Here is a 17,180-nt window from a genome sequence, read left to right as displayed (position 1 = left end):
AAAAGCCCCTGGAAACAAAACCCAACTCCCCCCACCATATGCCCCAGAGATGTTGTCTGGCCCTGACCCTGCTCACCCGGCCGCCGTACTGCAAGATGGGCGCCGGCAGCACTCGCCCTGTCACCTCCGTCATGTCATCCTTCACTTTGATCCCAAATTCCTGGATGTAGGGATCTAGATTGTAGCTGGCATTCTTCATCTGTAAGACAAAAGAAGGGGATCTCAGGGGAGCAGCAGCTTGGCAATACTGCTCACCCTCTGGGTCCCAAGGAGAAAGCCCTGAAGAGCAGCTGGGGCTGGCAAGTAATAGCCCTAAAAAAGGGGGGAAAGTGGAAAATGAAGTAAGTGGGAGTGGATAACACAGGGAAGTAATACAGGAGGGAAAAAGAAATAGGAAGCCAAGTAGCTACAGGGTCAAGAAACAAGAGCAGTCCTATGGAATCCCAGGCAAGAAATCCAGACTTGTGTTCTCCTGAGGATCCTGCCAAGGCAGAAAAGCATCTATGCTACCAGGGGCCCCAATGACTGAGCAACCAAGCATACATTTCTCTGCAGCCCTACTGACCAGGCGGCTAATCTCCTCCTGTCTGTCTGGGGCCGACCTAGCTGTAGCCTTTATCATGGTCGAAGTCTGGTTGTCGGTCAACTTCTTAATGCAGCGCTGCCCAGCCACAATGTTACAGACCTGAGGAAACGAGAAGGACAGGTAGCTCTGGCTTGAGTACAGTCCACCCTGTACCCAGAGCCCCACAATAAGGGAAGAGACCTTGGCTGTCAGCCCTGGGAAGGGGACTGCAAAATCCCCTGTGCAGAGATAGGTAAGTTAGAAAATACCCACTTGCAATACAAAGGCAATATAGCCACTTTGTCATTAAGAGGTTGGGATCCAGAGCCAGATCTGGGCCCAGGTCTCATGTTAATTGGGGAGAACAGAAACAAACTCATAGGGCTGTTTGGAGACTAAATAAAATAAAGCACTTAAAGGACTGAGTACAATTCTGGAACACAGTAAACACTCAGTAAACTCTAGCATAAATTATTATTTACCAAATGACCCAGTAAACAGCTCTTCTGCATACTAAAAAACTCAATATACACAAACTGGATTCTTAAGGTAATAGACAGCTCTCCAATGGTGACAAGCAGTCAGTTGCTCCCCTGCAACTCACCAGGAAAACTAGAAATGATTCTTAATGCGTGAGCCCCAGCCTACAGATGATCACTGAGCCCTGGACTACAGAAATCACTGTCTCAGTTGGCTGACAGCATCCTCTGTTGGTGTGAGGAATATCCTGTCATGTGTTCCTCTGTTTGGGGCCCAAGAGAACACAGTGGAGATCAGAAAAGACTTTCTAGCAATGTGAAAGACTTCCATTCCCCAATATACTATATTCAGGATGCCATGAACAGGAAACCTTTTTGGAGAGTAGAGAGAGCCAGCAGGTTGGGAAGATTTGAATCTGAAGCCCAGCTTTGCCATTTCTAGGTGATATTACCTTAGGCAGGTCTCTTAACTACTCTGAAACTATGCTTCTTTAATTTCAGTTATGGGAGAAAGCATTAGCTATCTATGGGGGTTGTTGTGAGGATTCAGACAAAATGAAATATATAACTTGTTCCCACAGGGCCAACACTATGTAAGTGCTGGTTTTCCTTCTAATTTCCAAACTTCATGCCGAACAATGATAGGGAAACGCAGAACAAAGTCACCTGCCTTTAAATTCCATATCCCAAAGAATACACAAATTAGTCAATTCAATTAATAAAAATCCAGAATTGTCAAAAAATACGAGGTTGCTCTCTTAAAAGCACCTTAAAGTTGTAGCATTCTTGATTGATGATTTCAGCTACAGAATCAACACTAGGAAAAGACTAAAGCAAGGATGTGGAGAAATTGAAACTCTTGTGCATTGCTGGTGGAATGTAAAATGGTACAGCCACTGTTGAAAACAGTATGGGGATTCCTCAAAAAATTAAACACAGAATTACCATGATTCAGTAAATCCACTTCTGAGTATATACTCAAAAAAAGTGAAAGCAGAGACTAGAATGAATACTGTACACATATAATCATAGCAGCATTATTCATAACAGCTAAACAAGTAGAAACAACCTAAGTGTCCATCAATGAATGAATGCATTTTTTTAAAAGTGGTATATACATAGAATATTATTCAGCCTTAAAAAGGAGGAAAATTCTGACACATGCTACAGTATAATGAACCTTGAAGACATTATGCTAAGTGAATATGCCAGTCAAAAGAAAGCCATATATAATTCCATTCATATGAAATGTCCATAATAGACAAATGCACAAAGACAGAAATAGATTAGTGGTTACTAGGGGCTGGTTGGTAGAGAGTAGGAATGTAAGTGACTGCTAATGGGTATGGGTTTTCTTCTGGGGATGATGAAAATGTTTTACAATCAGATAATGATGATGGTTATACAACTCTGAATATACTAAAAACCACTGAATTGTACATTTGAAGAGGGTAAATTTTATGGTATATGGATTATATTTCGATAAAGTTATTCTTAAAAAAATCCCACTTGGCTATAAAAGCCTACATGATAAAACCCTGTACCTCTCTCTGAAATCATCCCCTACTACTTTTCCCCTCATATACCATATGCCAGCCACTATGGCCTTCTCTCTATTTCTCAAAAAATCCAAGTTCCCTGCTGCTTTAGAGCCTTTGTACTTATTATTTACCTCCTGCCTGAAAGGTTCTTCCCTCAGGTTATTACGAGGTGGGTTCTATCTCATAGTTTAGGACTCAAATGTCTCCTACAAAAGGACCTCCCTGAGTACAATAACTAAAGTGGCTCTCCAACCCCCTCCTCCTTTACCTCTATCCCCGTAATCTGTTTTATTATTCTTATACCACTTACCACCATCTGAAACTATCTTATTTATCAATTTATTGTCTATCTCCCCCTTCTAGAACGTAAGCTCCATGACAGCAGAGACCTTGTCTGTCTTGTTAATCTCTACATTCCAGGCACCTAAAAGAGCATATGACACACGGTAGGAGCTCAATAAATATTTGTTAAATAAACAACAAGAATAAAAATATACATTATATAAATTATTCCCCTTGGAAACTAATGTTTCAACAAAAGTAATGTTAATTTGCTGACAATATATTTAACATAATTTAGCTTACAGTAGATAGCCTAAGCTGGGATTGTCCCTGAAGACTCTTGTTTACACCTCAAAAGAACATACTGCCTTCCTCTCACTTTCCAGGTATCATCAGCTATTAACTAAAGTCAGAATTCTTGGGTTTTGGGATCTCATTGCTTCTCAGGCTAATTCCCTCTGGCTAGTTCTAAAATCCTAGGGGCTCCTGGGTGGTTCAGTCAGTTAAGCATCTGACTTTGGCTCAGGTCATGATCTTGCAGTTCACGGCTTTGAGCCCTGCATCAGGCTCTGTGCTGACAGCTCAGAGCTTGCGGCCTTCTCTGAATTGTGTCTCCCTCTCTCTCTGTCTTTCCCTCATTTGCACTCTGTCTCTCTCTGTCTCTCAAAAATGAAATCAACATAAAAAAAAAATTTTTTTTTAATCCTAGAAGCTCACAGAAGGCTTGAGCTTTGGTCTCAGCTATCTGACTCCTGCTATGGGAACAGAGTAAGATGTCATTCTAGGTTAGTGCTTCTCCAATTTTAATGTTCATGAGTCCTCTTTGGATTCTGTTAAGACAGATTTTGATTCAATAGTTCTAGGTGGAACCTAAGATTCTGCATTTCAAACAAGCTCCTACCCAGGTAATATCTATGCTATTGGTCTACAGACCACATTTTGGGTAGCACTAGACTAAACAATGAAGTAGTCAGCAATAATTTCTCCAAAGACATTTTGGCTAGTGTGTGTATACCAAATCAAATACAGCCCAATGACTCTGCATTTGTATTCTGTGGCTTAAATAGCATTACTATTCTTTAATTGCAGGATTTCAAAGGTCTGAAGCATAAAAATACGATCTTGGGACTAAAACTTTTTCAAAAGGACACATTGATCATCACATTGATAACATGAATAGAATTCACGTTATAGGTAATACCTATCTCCATTTTCTGCAAAATAAGGTATACTTACATCTCTAGGTCATTTAGGATCCCCAGCTCCAGACAGGGTAAGAGAAATTAAAAGGACATGAATGTGGGTATCTGAAATATCTGTCCTGAATGAACTAATTATTTATTAAATAGTAAACACAGCTTTTACCTCTGCCTGGCAGTCCTGAAAGAACATGAGAGCAGGATGAGGGATAATGAAAGAACGTAGCAGGTAAGAATGGGGCCTACATTTCACAGAATGACCTCATACCTCTCAGAATGTCAATTTTCCTAACTTCAAAATGAGAGTAAGAGACTACGAATGGAAGAACAGAACTCTTATGATCAGTGCGCAGGTACAGTGCTTGTTCTCCAGCCCAGCCATTACTTGGCAGCCTCACCTCTAGGGGCAGGTAGGTATGCTTTTGTTCCTGGCCAACTTGCAGGCAGGGCAGGTGGGGATACTTGAGCTGAAGGTTATATTTCTGCTTGAAATACTGTGCCACTGTGCACTCCACAGTCTGTCCACTCTCCAACTGCAAGGGAAACCTGTTTGGGTGAAGGGAAAAAGGTGTCAGGGCCCAGCATTTAATCCCACCTCTTTAGACTTACAACCATGGGAAGTCCCAGACTTGGTTTCATCCCTATCCAGACTCTGAGCATTGCCACTCATGGGAAAGCAGGCAATACAGGGCTCCCAGAGTAAAGCCAAAGATTTGAGAGGCAAGTTCCACAACAGTCAAGACCATATCTGACTCATTTGCATTTCTAGTGCTGAGCATAAAGCCCAGTATCCAATAGGCACTCACAGACCAGTAGTCTAAGGTCAAGAAGGTAGATGGAATGAGCCCAGGAGCCTAGCTTTCTCTTTCAGGTGGAAGAGTAAGTTGAGAAAGAACAGAACTGAGACAGCAGTCAGGGGAAGACTCCTGCTCCATAATAAAGGACCAAGGAGGAGAGGTGGAGACCAAGAAGGTAAAAATGGTAAGGAGAGTATCAAGGATCTGGGAAGGTTGGAGGAGGGATACCAAAGTTTATCTTGAAAAACAGGGCTCATCCTCAGGACCAATGGGGGAGGGCATAGGAAGTGAAAGGAGTATGCTGAAATATCAGCTCTCTTCCACTAATGGTATGGCTTAGCAGCCTGTCAACTCACGTCTGATGGCTGGCAGGGCGGCGGGTAACATTACACACACGGTATTTCCTCTTCATCTGTCCACAGTGGGTCACTTCCACCTTCAGACCTGGGATACACACACTGCCAGTCAGGGTTGGAAAAGGCTGTTCATGCAACCAGGCTTGGCCTCTCCCCTGAACATATCCCAAGGGGATTTCCTTTTAGGACTAAAGAGAAAGTAGTGCCGTTTCCCTTCCCCACCTGGTTGGGTCCTCACCTTTGATCTCCTTGGTGAAGCGCACACGCTGAGAGTCCGTGAGGGGTTTGGGCTGCTCATCTATGTTCCTGATGTCCAGCACCTCACACATGAACTCAATCACTGGCTGCGCCTTATAGAAGGCAGTGGCTGAGACTGTGGGGACAGGGTGGGTAGAGCTCAACTTAGGTTCAGTCTTTCAGTATAAATGGAGGCACTGTTCTTTACACCCTCTTCCTTATAGGGTATCGGGATGGGGGAGGGGTACCAGGGCTTTAGGGATTAGACTAGGACTGTGGTTGCAGAGCTGGGAGGGATGAGGCTGGGAGTGTGGTCACTGGACTCAGGGTGCCCCTGGCTCCATAGCTCTCCCCACTCACCGTCAATGTTGAGCATCATCTTCCACATGGCAGGGCGCACAGACTGGTGAAAGCCGAACCAGACCTCGCGCCCACCCCCCAGCGGGTGGTAGTAGCCCTCAGGCGGTGAGAAGAAGGAGCGGCCCACGGGGGTGTACCTGGCAGGGACAGGCAGAGAACTGGTCCCTCGGGCACAGGCCCCCACCCTGTGAGGCATCCTGGGCACGGAGGAGCCCTGGCCTGGAAGGCAGGACACCAGGGCTTTAATTCCAGCTCTGATCCTTTACTAGTTGTATGACTGACCTTGTGCAAGTCTCTATCCTTTCTCTGTCCTGCAGGGACAGATGGGGTGAAGGTCCAAAGATATCTAAAAGGGACAGGGCCAAGGCTTTAAACCACCTAAATGTATATGCATACCACTTGGCATATGGTAGGGCTTCAAAGAATGTTTTATTTGAAAGGCATACTGTGGGACCTTAGTATGTGCTCATTTTACCCCCCAACCCCACATAGCAGTTCTGCCACCACTACTAGCCCAGATACTAACTACACCCAGTACCTCATGGATGCCAGGTGCCTCATGGCCACATCCAGGGCTTGCACAGACTCCAAGGGAACAGGGATCTGGCCACTAACCAGGGCCTCATGGAGCATGCGCCAGCTAACAATAGCTAGCCACTTGATGGAGACCTTGAAGATTCGATCCTTCCCTTCCCCAGGGATTGTCACCTCAAAGTCAACCTTCAAAAGAAAGGAGTGAAGGATTGCCAATGCTTTCCAACAATCCAACATTCCTGGTGTTGCCCCAACTGTCCCCAACCACACAGATCTGCCAAGAATCTGCTCCTTAAACTGATAGGGGCTCACAGTGAAGACTTCAGAGGAAATTCAGCCATTTAGTCTCTAGCCACCTTAGTTCAGTGCTTCTGTCCCTCTCAACCACACCTAGCAGAAGTCCTTTAGGTCTATTTTAAGTCTAATCTCAGTCTGTTTGGGTAGGGACAGACATACAGTAAGCTAAATAAACATCAGCATCTACCCATCCCTCACCCTAATACACACTTTCTCATCATAAAAGATGAAAAGGATTTCTAGACTGCCAAACTCTAATAGGCTTAAACGAGTTCTGTCCCACCCCAGACCCCTGACACAGGTCTAGTCTGACTCCCAACTTACCCGTTCATTGCCAATGGGCAGTGCTGTGACAGTGTAAATGTTCTTCTTCCCATCATACACAGGCTTGCGATCACCAAAGATCTGAGGCTTGAAATGCTGGACCATGTATTCCACCACTTCCCTGTGGGGGATAGGAGCAGCCTGTAGAAGCTGAGAGACTACTACTTCAAGCTCTTGGAAGTAATTCAACGTTTGGGTAATGTCCATCCCCTCCTAACAGCTACTCTAATCTCATCTACTCTATAGCAGTGCTTCTCAAACGTCAACATTCATATGAATCACCTGGAGATTTTATTAAAATGGAGATTCTAATTCAAGTCTAGAGCAAAGCCTGAAATTCTACAGTTCTAACAAGCTATCAAGGGATGTTTCTGGTTCTCAGATCTCTAGAGGATCCCAACTCTGAAGGATCTAAAAGAGTAGGTAGGTACGAGTGCCTTCTGAGCAGAGAAGGAGGCAGAGGGGAAAGGGGATTACTCCCAGGGTCTATCTAGAATCAGGAATAGAATCCAGACAGCTCCAATCCCCGAGCTGAGACATATAAAAGGTAGATGAGGGACGCCTGGGTGGCTCAGTCGGTTAAATGTCCGACTTCGGCTCAGGTCATGATCTCACAGTTGGTGAGGTCAAGCCCCATGTCGGGTTCTGTGCTGACTGCTCAAAGTCTGGAGCCTGCTTCAGATTCTGCAACTACCTCTCTCTCTGCCCCTCCCACACTCATGCTTTGTCTCTCAAAAAATAAACATTAAAAAAAAAACAAAAAAGGTAAAGAGGAAGAGATCTGAATTAGAATAGGACTAAACTATGGAAGAAGAACCCCATCTCGTCCATCTCTCTGAAGCCCTTAGTCCTACCACCCCACTATCACCTCATTATCATCTCTTTCTTGATTTCACTTCCTGTCCTCTGCCACTAAGATCCCAGAGTGCCCATCTAGCCTTCAAAATACCATCCATCCAACTATGTGACCTCTTCACTTTCTAAACCAAAGCTCTTAAATACTACTGATAAAAAGACTCAAATTGTACATTGTAAGCAACTATAAGCACATGGTTTCAATCCCAATTAGGCTTTAGTGCTACCGAGCAATCTCTTTAATGTCCCTAATCACTTTCATTCCTTACAGACTGCCAAACTTTCTCCTCTACCCTCTAACCCCAGAACCCATTCCTACCTCCAATCAAAAAGCAACTCTAGGGGCGCCTGGGTGGCACAGTCGGTTAAGCGTCCGACTTCAGCCAGGTCACGATCTCGCGGTCCGTGAGTTCGAGCCCCGCGTCAGGCTCTGGGCTGATGGCTCAGAGCCTGGAGCCTGTTTCCGATTCTGTGTCTCCCTCTCTCTCTGCCCCTCCCCCGTTCATGCTCTGTCTCTCTCTGTCCCCAAAATAAATAAACGTTGAAAAAAAAAAGCAACTCTAGGGGCACCTGGGTGGCTCAGTCAGTTAAGCCTCTGACTTCAGCTCAGGTCGTGATCTCACGGCTCGTGAGTTCGAGTCCCGTGTCAGGCTCTGTGCCAACAGCTCAGAGCCTGGTGCCTGCTTCAGGTTCTGTGTCTCCCTCTTTCTCTGTCCCTTTCCTGCTCAGGACTTCAGCTCAGGTCATGATTTCACAGTTTATTGGTTCAAGCCCAGCATGGGGCTCTGTGCTGACAGCGCAGAGCCTGCCTCAGATCTTCTGTCTCCCTCTCTCTTTGCCCCTCTCCAGCTTGTGCCCTCTCTCAAAAATTAACAAACATTAAAAACAACAACAAAACAAAACACCTCTAATTACTAAATAGTATAGCACAAAATAGGCAAGGATACCTTCAAGTTCCCAGACATATAAACATATGTACATATGCACACCTCTTTTCCTATTTTTCCTCTCACATTTGAAATTTCCCTTCCATATATAATTTTTAAAAATATGAAAATATGTTCAACTTCACTCATTAGAGAAACACAATTTAAAATTAGACCAAGACTGGGGCACCTGGCTGGCTCAGTCAGTAGAACATGCAACTCTTGATCTCAGGTTTGTGAGTTCAAGCCCCACAATGGGCACAGAGATTACTTTAAAAACTTTTTAGAAAATAAAACTGGACCAAGATATAATTTTCTACTTATCATAATTCCAAAGGTCAAAAAATCCAATATACTGGATGGGTGCAGTTATGGGAAGGGGCACTCTGATACTTTGATGATGGGAGTATAAATTGGTACAACTTACCCTAAAACAAAAATTGGTAATATCTCAAAATTTCTTTCTTTTTTAAGTTTATTTATTTAATGGGGGTGGGAGGGGCAGCAGCAGAGACAGGGAGAGAAAGAATCCCAAGCAGGCTCTGCACTGTCAGCACAGAGCCCAATGTGGGGCTCAAATCCACAAAACATAAGAACACAACCCGAGCTGAAATCAAGACTCAAATGCTAACCGACTGAGCTACCCAGGTGTCCCTCAAAAAAAATTTTGTAATGTTTATTTTTGAGAGAGAGACAGAGCATGAGCAGAGCAGAGGTGGAGAGAGAGACACACACACATACAGAATCCGAAGCAGGCTTCAGGCTCCAAGCGGTCAGCCCAGAGCCCAATGTGGGGCTCAAACTCACAAACCTCCAGATCATGACCTGAGCTGAACTCGGACGCTTAACCAACTGAGCCACCCAGGCACCCCTCAAAATTTTTCAAAGTATTATGCCAGCAATTCTACTCTTAGAACTTTATCCTATACATTCATATTTGAGTGAAAAAAATGTATCTATGTTTAATAATATCCAACAGTTTCACTTTTGTAGCAAAAGTTTAAGCTAAACCTAAATGTTCCTCAACAGATTTATTAAATAAGTTATAATACATCCATTCAATGGAATATCTATGATGCTATGCAAAAGGCAGATATGCATGTACTGATACATACTGTTCAATGGAAAAAAGGTGCAGAACAAGGCATATAGGATTCTACATTTTGTGCATTTAAAAAATGTTCTATATACACATATGCTTGCATATGCATACAAAAATATATGGAAACATACTCAAGAATGGTAACAATGAATGTCTCTAGGGAAAGGGACTCAGGGACTAGAGACCAGAGTATAAGAGGAGATATTTTTCACTGCTATTCTTTTTTTAATATTTTAACTTTTTTCTTACTTTGTACATATGTAGTTTTCAAATAATAATGAAATTAGTTAATTTGGTAAAGAAATATTGCTTCTTCTAAGGCTAATTCCTCCAACTATGTATCCTGTAATGTCCTCCTGACTTAGCAATGAGAGGAAACTCATTCATCTCCTCTCTGTCCTGTACCTTTAACCTCTTTCTCCAACAACTTCTCCTCAGTTTATAAGCATATCCATGTCTCGTTCTTAAAAACCTTTCATTCATTCATTTTAACAAACACTGCAACATGCAACACATTGTACTGACCTCTATAAATCCTCTCTAACCAACATATTCTCTCTCCGCATGCTTCACTGTAAGCTATCTCGAAAAGGCAATCTGCTCTCACAATACCTACCACATTACCTTCCATTGATCCCTCAACTGACTACAGATTACTAGCCCAACTAATCTGCTAAAACTGCTCTGCAAAAGGCACCAATTATCTCCACAGAGCCAAATTCAATGACATTTTTCAACACTTACCTTACCTAAACCTCCTCAAAAACTTCCTTGAATCTGGTGATATCATACTCTACCAGTTTTCTCTGGATCCTCTCAAGATTCTGAGACTCAGGAAAGTAAAGACTCCTGGACTTGGTGGCTTAGATGTGTATCACTTACCGGTTGACTCTGCGAGGACACTTATCCGGCTTGATATCCACTTCGTAGTGGTAGACGTCAATCTTAGGGATATCCACCTCAAAGTAATTGGCCAGAAGCTTGATTGGTTTCCCCACAGTGCCAATGCCAGGCCGGCGAGGTGCCTGGAACACCTGCTGCAGGGGGGGCAGGTAGGCGCCTGCAGCTACAAGACAAAGAGGCTGGTGAGGGTAGAGTCTGGCATCTCCTTACCATTCTGATCAAAGAAGGCACAAAGCCTCCCAGAAGAGGAACAGGAAAGTATAGGGGAAGCTTCTTTCCTGCCTACCCAACCCAACTGAAGGGTTCCACTGGCTCAGTCAATCCATGTTTTTTGTTTTTTGTTTTTTTTGGGGTTTTTTTTTTTATGTTTCTTTATTTTTGAGAGAGAGCTAGCGAGCAAGCAAGGGAGGAGCAGAGAGAAAGGGACACAGAGGATCTGAAGCAGGCTCTACACTGCTCAAATGAAGGACTCAAATTCATGAAGTGTTAGATCATGACCTGAGCTGAAGTTGAACGCTTAACCAACTGGGCCACCACGTGTCTCTCCATATTCATTTTTTTAAAAACCTCTCTCCAGTTAGGAAAATTATCTTTGTCATCTACCTTAAATTCATGTGAATATTTAATACGTTCCTATTATATGTCAAGTAGAGAGGCTAAATCTGGCTCCCAATAATAAACTTTCTTCCTTATTTTATTTTTTATTTTTTTTTATTTTTTATTTTTTTTCAACGTTTATTTATTTTTGGGACAGAGAGAGACAGAGCATGAACGGGGGAGGGGCAGAGAGAGAGGGAGACACAGAATCGGAAACAGGCTCCAGGCTCTGAGCCATCAGCCCAGAGCCCGACGCGGGGCTCGAACTCACGGACCGCAAGATCGTGACCTGGCTGAAGTCGGACGCTTAACCGACTGCGCCACCCAGGCGCCCCTCTTCCTTATTTTAGAGTAAGACACCTGCCTCCACCAGGTATCTAGTAGACCAAGAATTCTTGTCTTCTCTGCCAGCCAGATGCTCTCTTCACTCATTACCATCCTGAACATGAAACAGCAACATCTTAATGCTCCTGTGCAATGTAGGTGGGAGGAAGATCCAAAGAAGGTCAGGCTAGGGAGATGTGAGGGGAGACGGTGTTTTAGAAAGGATTGAGGCCACTGAAAGGCTGAGGTTGGAGAGACAAAAAAGCAGAAAAGGCTTTAAAAAAAAACAGAGTTTGGAGACAAAAGAAAGGAGACAGGCTGAAATAGGGAGCTGACAAAGAGCCACAATTGGAAGTCAGAGCAGAAAGAGGCTTGATCTAGGAAGGCTGGAGTTAGGGCCTGGGCAACATATAGGTTAGAGTTGGGAAGGTGAGTAAGAAATAAGGCTGCAGTTGGGGAGACAATAAATAAAAAAGTTCAAAAGAAAAAGCTAGGGAATGAAGACTGGCAGAACACAGGAGAATGAGGCAAGAGTAGGCTACAGTAGAGGACTTGGGAAGGAGAGGTGGCCATTAGCATGCTAGAGAATAATGAGATACTTGTTTCAGGAAGGAGAATACAAGGTGCTCTCCACAGCCATAGCTCCTTCCACACAGAGGGCCCAGACAGTAGCAGAAGGGATCAATTTCAAGATAGAGCAGGCCCTTTGGGAAAAGTCTAGGACAAGGCCAGCTCCCACTGCTTTTCCTCTCTTCCCACCAGCTAGGTTGCTGCCCCTGGTTTTATTTTCTAGCTTGAGGGGAAAGGGAGTAAAAAGGGAAGCTGTCTAAGAGAAGCCTTTGTCCATAGCTACTATTGTCCTTGCCATTAGAGGACCAGCCCAGGTGGGAGGAGAGAGGGATAAACTAGCCCAGAACCTCCCAACACCAGAGCTCTGCTTTCACAGTCGGCCAGGCTGGGGGGATGGGGCATATCCTCAGCTAGGGGTCAGGAAGAGGTCAGAACCATTCACGGGAGGGGCACGATTCCCAGAGCTAAGCTGCTGTGTCTCCTTCTGACCACCTGTCAAGCCCAGCCCCACTCTGCAGACAGGGAAACACAGACAGAAAAATGAAGGCTCAGCCTGGGGGAAAAAGGCCTTCAAGGACTCAGCCATATGGGGAAGTGAAAGCCTAACTACTAACTAGCACCTGGGTGCCTATCCCAGAAAGAGCTGGACAGAAATTGCACACAAGCAATAGATAGATGCAGACACATAGTAAGGCACATTCCTGTCATACACACCTAAACACACACTTACACCTAGACAGTTTACCTTTATATGCATACCCCACACCACCCTAGATTGTGAGTTATTCAAGAGCAAGGACTGTATCTTGCCTCCTAGCATATAGGTGTTCAACATACAGGCAATAAATGAATGAACAAACAGATCCTCAGACACACCACAAAGAACACACAAGCATGTATAGCACACAAACACAAAACACCTGCAAACTGCTCAAAAACAATTATAAACCCTGAACAAGATAAACATCCTGGTGGATGTAAGAGACACCCTTCCCCTCCCCAAGTTTTCATGTTCCATTCATCTCCTTAGCCTCCCAGGCTGAATAATCATTTGTGGAGTCTTGGGAAAAAGACATACCCTAGAGTTGGGGGCTGGGTAGAAATAATGGGGGATGGGACAGACACTCTAGCCTCAAAGGCTTCTCTTCCCCAGAAATAGGACTACACACCAAATTCAGCCTTAGGCACCCTCCACTCCAAGGAAGCTTTAGGAAAACAGGAGAACCCCCACCTTCCCTTTCATCCCCAAACTAGGGAAGGCAAAAGGGAGAGCCTCTCTCCCATCCCATCCCCCTGCAAGCCTTAGAGCTGTACAAAGTCCTCCCCTTACCCCACCCTGCCCCCAGCTTTTAGTCTGAGAAAGGGAGACACTTCCCTTCAAACCCAGACAGGGACAGACGGCCACTTTGTGATGCAGATGAGGGCCCCAGCACAGAGGACAAAGCTTGGGCCTTGGGGGAAAGGGGCGGGGCCCTTCCTTGCAGACAAAAGCAAGGAGGGAGGGGCCATGAAAAGGACACTCCTCCTCCCCCATCCCAACCAGCCCTGAGAAGGAAAAGTAACAGAGCTGAAAGGTCTGGCTCAGAGATTCCTTCCCTGTAGTTCTGAGGCCCACATACCTCCTAAGGAGCCAGACTGCCTATTCAAAACACAAACTCAAGGCTGGGGTAGCCGCCCAGTAAGCAAAGATTAAAAGGCCAATCTCTCCGAAAAAGAATTTGTCCACACATGAGTATACGCAACTTATTAGATATCCATATATGTGCTTAACCATTTATGTTCATACTGGAATGTGATTCAATTACTAAATGTGTACTTCGTTTCAGGGCCTAGACACTCACTATTTCCACAGATAAATCAGACATTACCTCTACCCTCCTGGAGCTTCCAATCCAGTATATGTGAGTGGAACACACCTGAGCACAGAAAACACACTGGGACATAAGTCCAGTGAAGCCAGCACCAATACCTTTAGTTTTGTGTACTGTGTCCTCCAACTTCCAAGAGAAAAGTCTGGGCCTAGGAAGCAGGCAGTTATAGGCTCCTGCCATTCACAGCTTCCAGAATGAATTCCAAATACACCTTTTGAAGAGGCAAAGCCTATCCCACTAAGCTACAGCCAACTCCAGATACCAGGCTCTAGTCCCTTCCCTAGAAGTTTATCTCTTGTAACAAACAAAAAAGTCCATTTCTTCATCACCCCAGAGTCCATTAGGAATTCATCAGGAGAAATCATGAGCAGTTTGATATGAGTGCCAGCTCCCAGCAATCCATCTGGACCTCTGTGACCTCCTCCTACTCTAGTACACAGGTTGCTGCAAATAGTCTCCAGCCTAGAAAACCAGGAGAGTTCCTAGAATGGAGAAAGAAGCCAGAGGGAAGGAGGAAGTAGTTTTCTGAAGTCAGTTGCTCCCTGCACTCTACCTGAAGACCTACCTACATAGCCTTTACAAGGTTGCTTTTGTTTTGGGGAAAGTGGTCACAAAGTACTTGCAGATCACTAAACGGATAACTTGGGTACGTTGGTAGGAGCTATTTCCTTGAGGAAGTTAAGATCTGGCAAAAATGAGATTCTTCCACCAGAAATGAAACTCATGTCCTAAATAGAAATCCTATATCCACCTCTAGAGCAAATGGAAGGAGGTAGTGAGACAAGACCTAAAGGATTCCCAGATCCAGAATGCTCCTCTGATCAAAGGGTAAAAAGACCTAGGACACAGCAAGTCCCACTACCCCACAGCCTATCCTGGAGACTCTGGTCTTCTTGAGGCAACCCTACCCCAATTTCTCCTGTTTTCATCTCCTTTCCTCCTGATTGCTTGTGAATACCAGGGAGTTAAGGCTACCACCTGGGATTCCCCCTCCCCCAAACAAAGGGCAAGCTTGGCAACCTTGGGTCTAATGTCATGGCCTTGACAGTTTCTTGGGAGCAGAGAGAGGAAAAAGAAAAAATACCCAGTGAGGAACAGAAGCCACAAAATATAGAAAGACATTAGGCTATCACCTGAGGAGACATTTCAATGGAAAAATCATAATCTTTGGATTAAAAGATCCCACGTCTACAAACTATTGGACCACAAACGAGGAAACCAGGCAGACAACCCCTTTCAGGTAAACCTGGTCCCGGCCTTGGTCCCTCAGTAACCAACACCTTTTCTAAGGAGGACTCGCCGCCAGAACATTGCCTTGGTCCTAGTCTTTCCTCATCCCAGTGACATAAGGCGGCACTTTGGCAGTTTCCTTCAACCCGTTCTTGGCAAATTGTGACTGAGGGTTTCCAAGATCAAGTGTAAGAGCCCCAAAGATGGGGAAGGGGATAATTTCCATTTGCACTCTGCCAGCTTAACCTTAGAGAATGCATCCCATCAGCGGGCTCCTTTTTCCAAGCCAAATCAGGCGGGGTGGGGGGTGGGGGGATTCGGGCAGCCACGCCCCCACCACTTCGGGCAGCCCCTTCAAGTTGCCACCTTCGCGCATGCTCAGGCGCCTCCGCTCCAGCTCCCCAGACTCAACGGGGGGAATCCCGGGACTGGATCCCCACCCACCGCCCCCTGACCCTCGCCCCCGCGTCAGGCCCGGCTGGGGCGGAGCTCATAGCCCAGCTCTGGCGCCTTCTCCCAAGAGACAGTAGCCCAGCCCAGCCTGGATGAGCCCCCGCCCCCGGCATGCAGCAGCACTGGGCCCATCTGTGTGACCCCCTCCTATCCTGGACACCTGGAGCCCGCCCCCTGCCACCTGCCGGGCCTCTCCCTAGGCCTCCCAGGATCTCCCGGAGTCCTTACGTGCATTCAGGCCCTTCTCCCTGATTACTTCCCACCTCTAGGAGTGGGATAAACGGCTTTGATAAACGGCCCGCGTCTCAGGGCTTCCTTCACAAGGTTTCCCCCGGAACTGCACACAGCCACCTTCAAACTGGGCCCCCCATCCCATAAAAGCCCCTCTCCTCACTCAGGAAACCTCCCCTCACTCGGAAATCCTGCTCTTCACGCGGGAATTCCCCCGGTCCTTGGGGGCACTCACCGTCTCCCACTCCCAGGGGCCCTTACCTGCTCCCGAGGGTCCCGCTTCCATCCCATATACCCGTGTGGAGGTCAGGCGGCCCGGAGACTGTGGAGTCCAGAGTGAGGGGCCTAGGTACCCAGCACTCTAGCTGCTCGGGCTTCCGGGCCGGGCTCGGCACCCCCCCCAAGCCCGGCCGCTCGCGCCGCTGCCCCCGCAGCCTCCGTTGCCGCCGCCGCCGCGGAGCCTGCAGCAGCTCCCCCAGCGAGCGCCCGGCCAGCTGCCAGTGCGCAGGCGCGACCGCCAGGCCCAGGGGGCGGACGGGAACGAGTCAAGCGGGGCGCTCCGACGGCAACAAAGGCCAATGGAGAGGGGCGGGAGCACCGGGGACCCGAGGCAGCGGCCCCTGGCGGTCACCCATCGCCATGCAGCCTGGCGGGAGGGCTCCGGTAGAGGCGCCGCGGAATCGCGCAGCAGCGTAAGTGGGGTGGAGCAGGGGAAACACCCCCCCCCCCCCCCACCCCGCAGCAGCTCTGGCCCTGTGTCTTTTACCCAAATAGGTCTCTCCAAATCTACACACAGCCTCCTCCCATTTGCACACAACCACACGCACATCACAGAAACCCCACCTCATTCCCAGGTCCCCCTCACACACTCGGAGCACCCCATCACCCAGGGGCCCTGCCTCCCACCTCTCCTCCCAATCACCCTCATCCTTCGAGCCTCGGCTGCAAAGAGACTGCCTCCGCGAAGCCTTTCTCCGTCCCTAGTCAATGAACTCACTGACGCCACCCTCTCTTCCAGGCCGTGTGCTGGGCGCTGGGACCACAGATGCGAAAGAGACCCTGCCTACGCTGGAAGATGTCACAGTCTCAACTTAAGCGTGGCTACAGAGTTCAATCTGTGGGACCTTGGAAGAACCTGCCTCCGCTT

At 46.6% G+C, this 17,180-nt stretch overlaps 1 protein-coding gene across 5 annotated transcripts in view; it reads right to left on the bottom strand.

The window, feature by feature from the left end:
* The window catches only part of AGO1 (argonaute RISC component 1), a 37,902-nt gene extending 21,297 nt beyond the window's left edge, over window positions 1-16,605 (bottom strand). The window contains exons 1-10 of one of the 5 annotated variants that reach the window (XM_045476700.1): window positions 16,295-16,605; window positions 10,737-10,920; window positions 6,972-7,092; window positions 6,355-6,536; window positions 5,817-5,953; window positions 5,458-5,592; window positions 5,220-5,307; window positions 4,465-4,612; window positions 566-685; window positions 77-199 (exon numbers count right to left, since the gene is read on the bottom strand). In XM_045476700.1, the coding sequence (XP_045332656.1) occupies window positions 77-199; window positions 566-685; window positions 4,465-4,612; window positions 5,220-5,307; window positions 5,458-5,592; window positions 5,817-5,953; window positions 6,355-6,536; window positions 6,972-7,092; window positions 10,737-10,920; window positions 16,295-16,319 (1,263 nt within the window). In that variant the 5' untranslated portion in view covers window positions 16,320-16,605. Of the gene's footprint in view, window positions 1-67; window positions 200-565; window positions 686-4,464; window positions 4,613-5,219; window positions 5,308-5,457; window positions 5,593-5,816; window positions 6,036-6,354; window positions 6,537-6,971; window positions 7,093-10,736; window positions 10,921-16,294 lie in introns of those variants that run through there. The other 4 variants (XM_045476697.1, XM_045476699.1, XM_045476698.1 and 1 more) reach the window with 4 other exon arrangements.
* Window positions 16,606-17,180: the final 575 nt, after the last annotated feature.

The sequence above is a fragment of the Leopardus geoffroyi genome, chromosome C1 (assembly GCF_018350155.1).
Source record: "Leopardus geoffroyi isolate Oge1 chromosome C1, O.geoffroyi_Oge1_pat1.0, whole genome shotgun sequence".
In the NCBI taxonomy this organism is placed as follows: Eukaryota; Metazoa; Chordata; class Mammalia; order Carnivora; family Felidae; genus Leopardus; species Leopardus geoffroyi.
The sequence above is the reverse complement of the archived record's forward strand: the minus strand, read 5'-3'. Positions and strand labels throughout refer to the sequence as shown.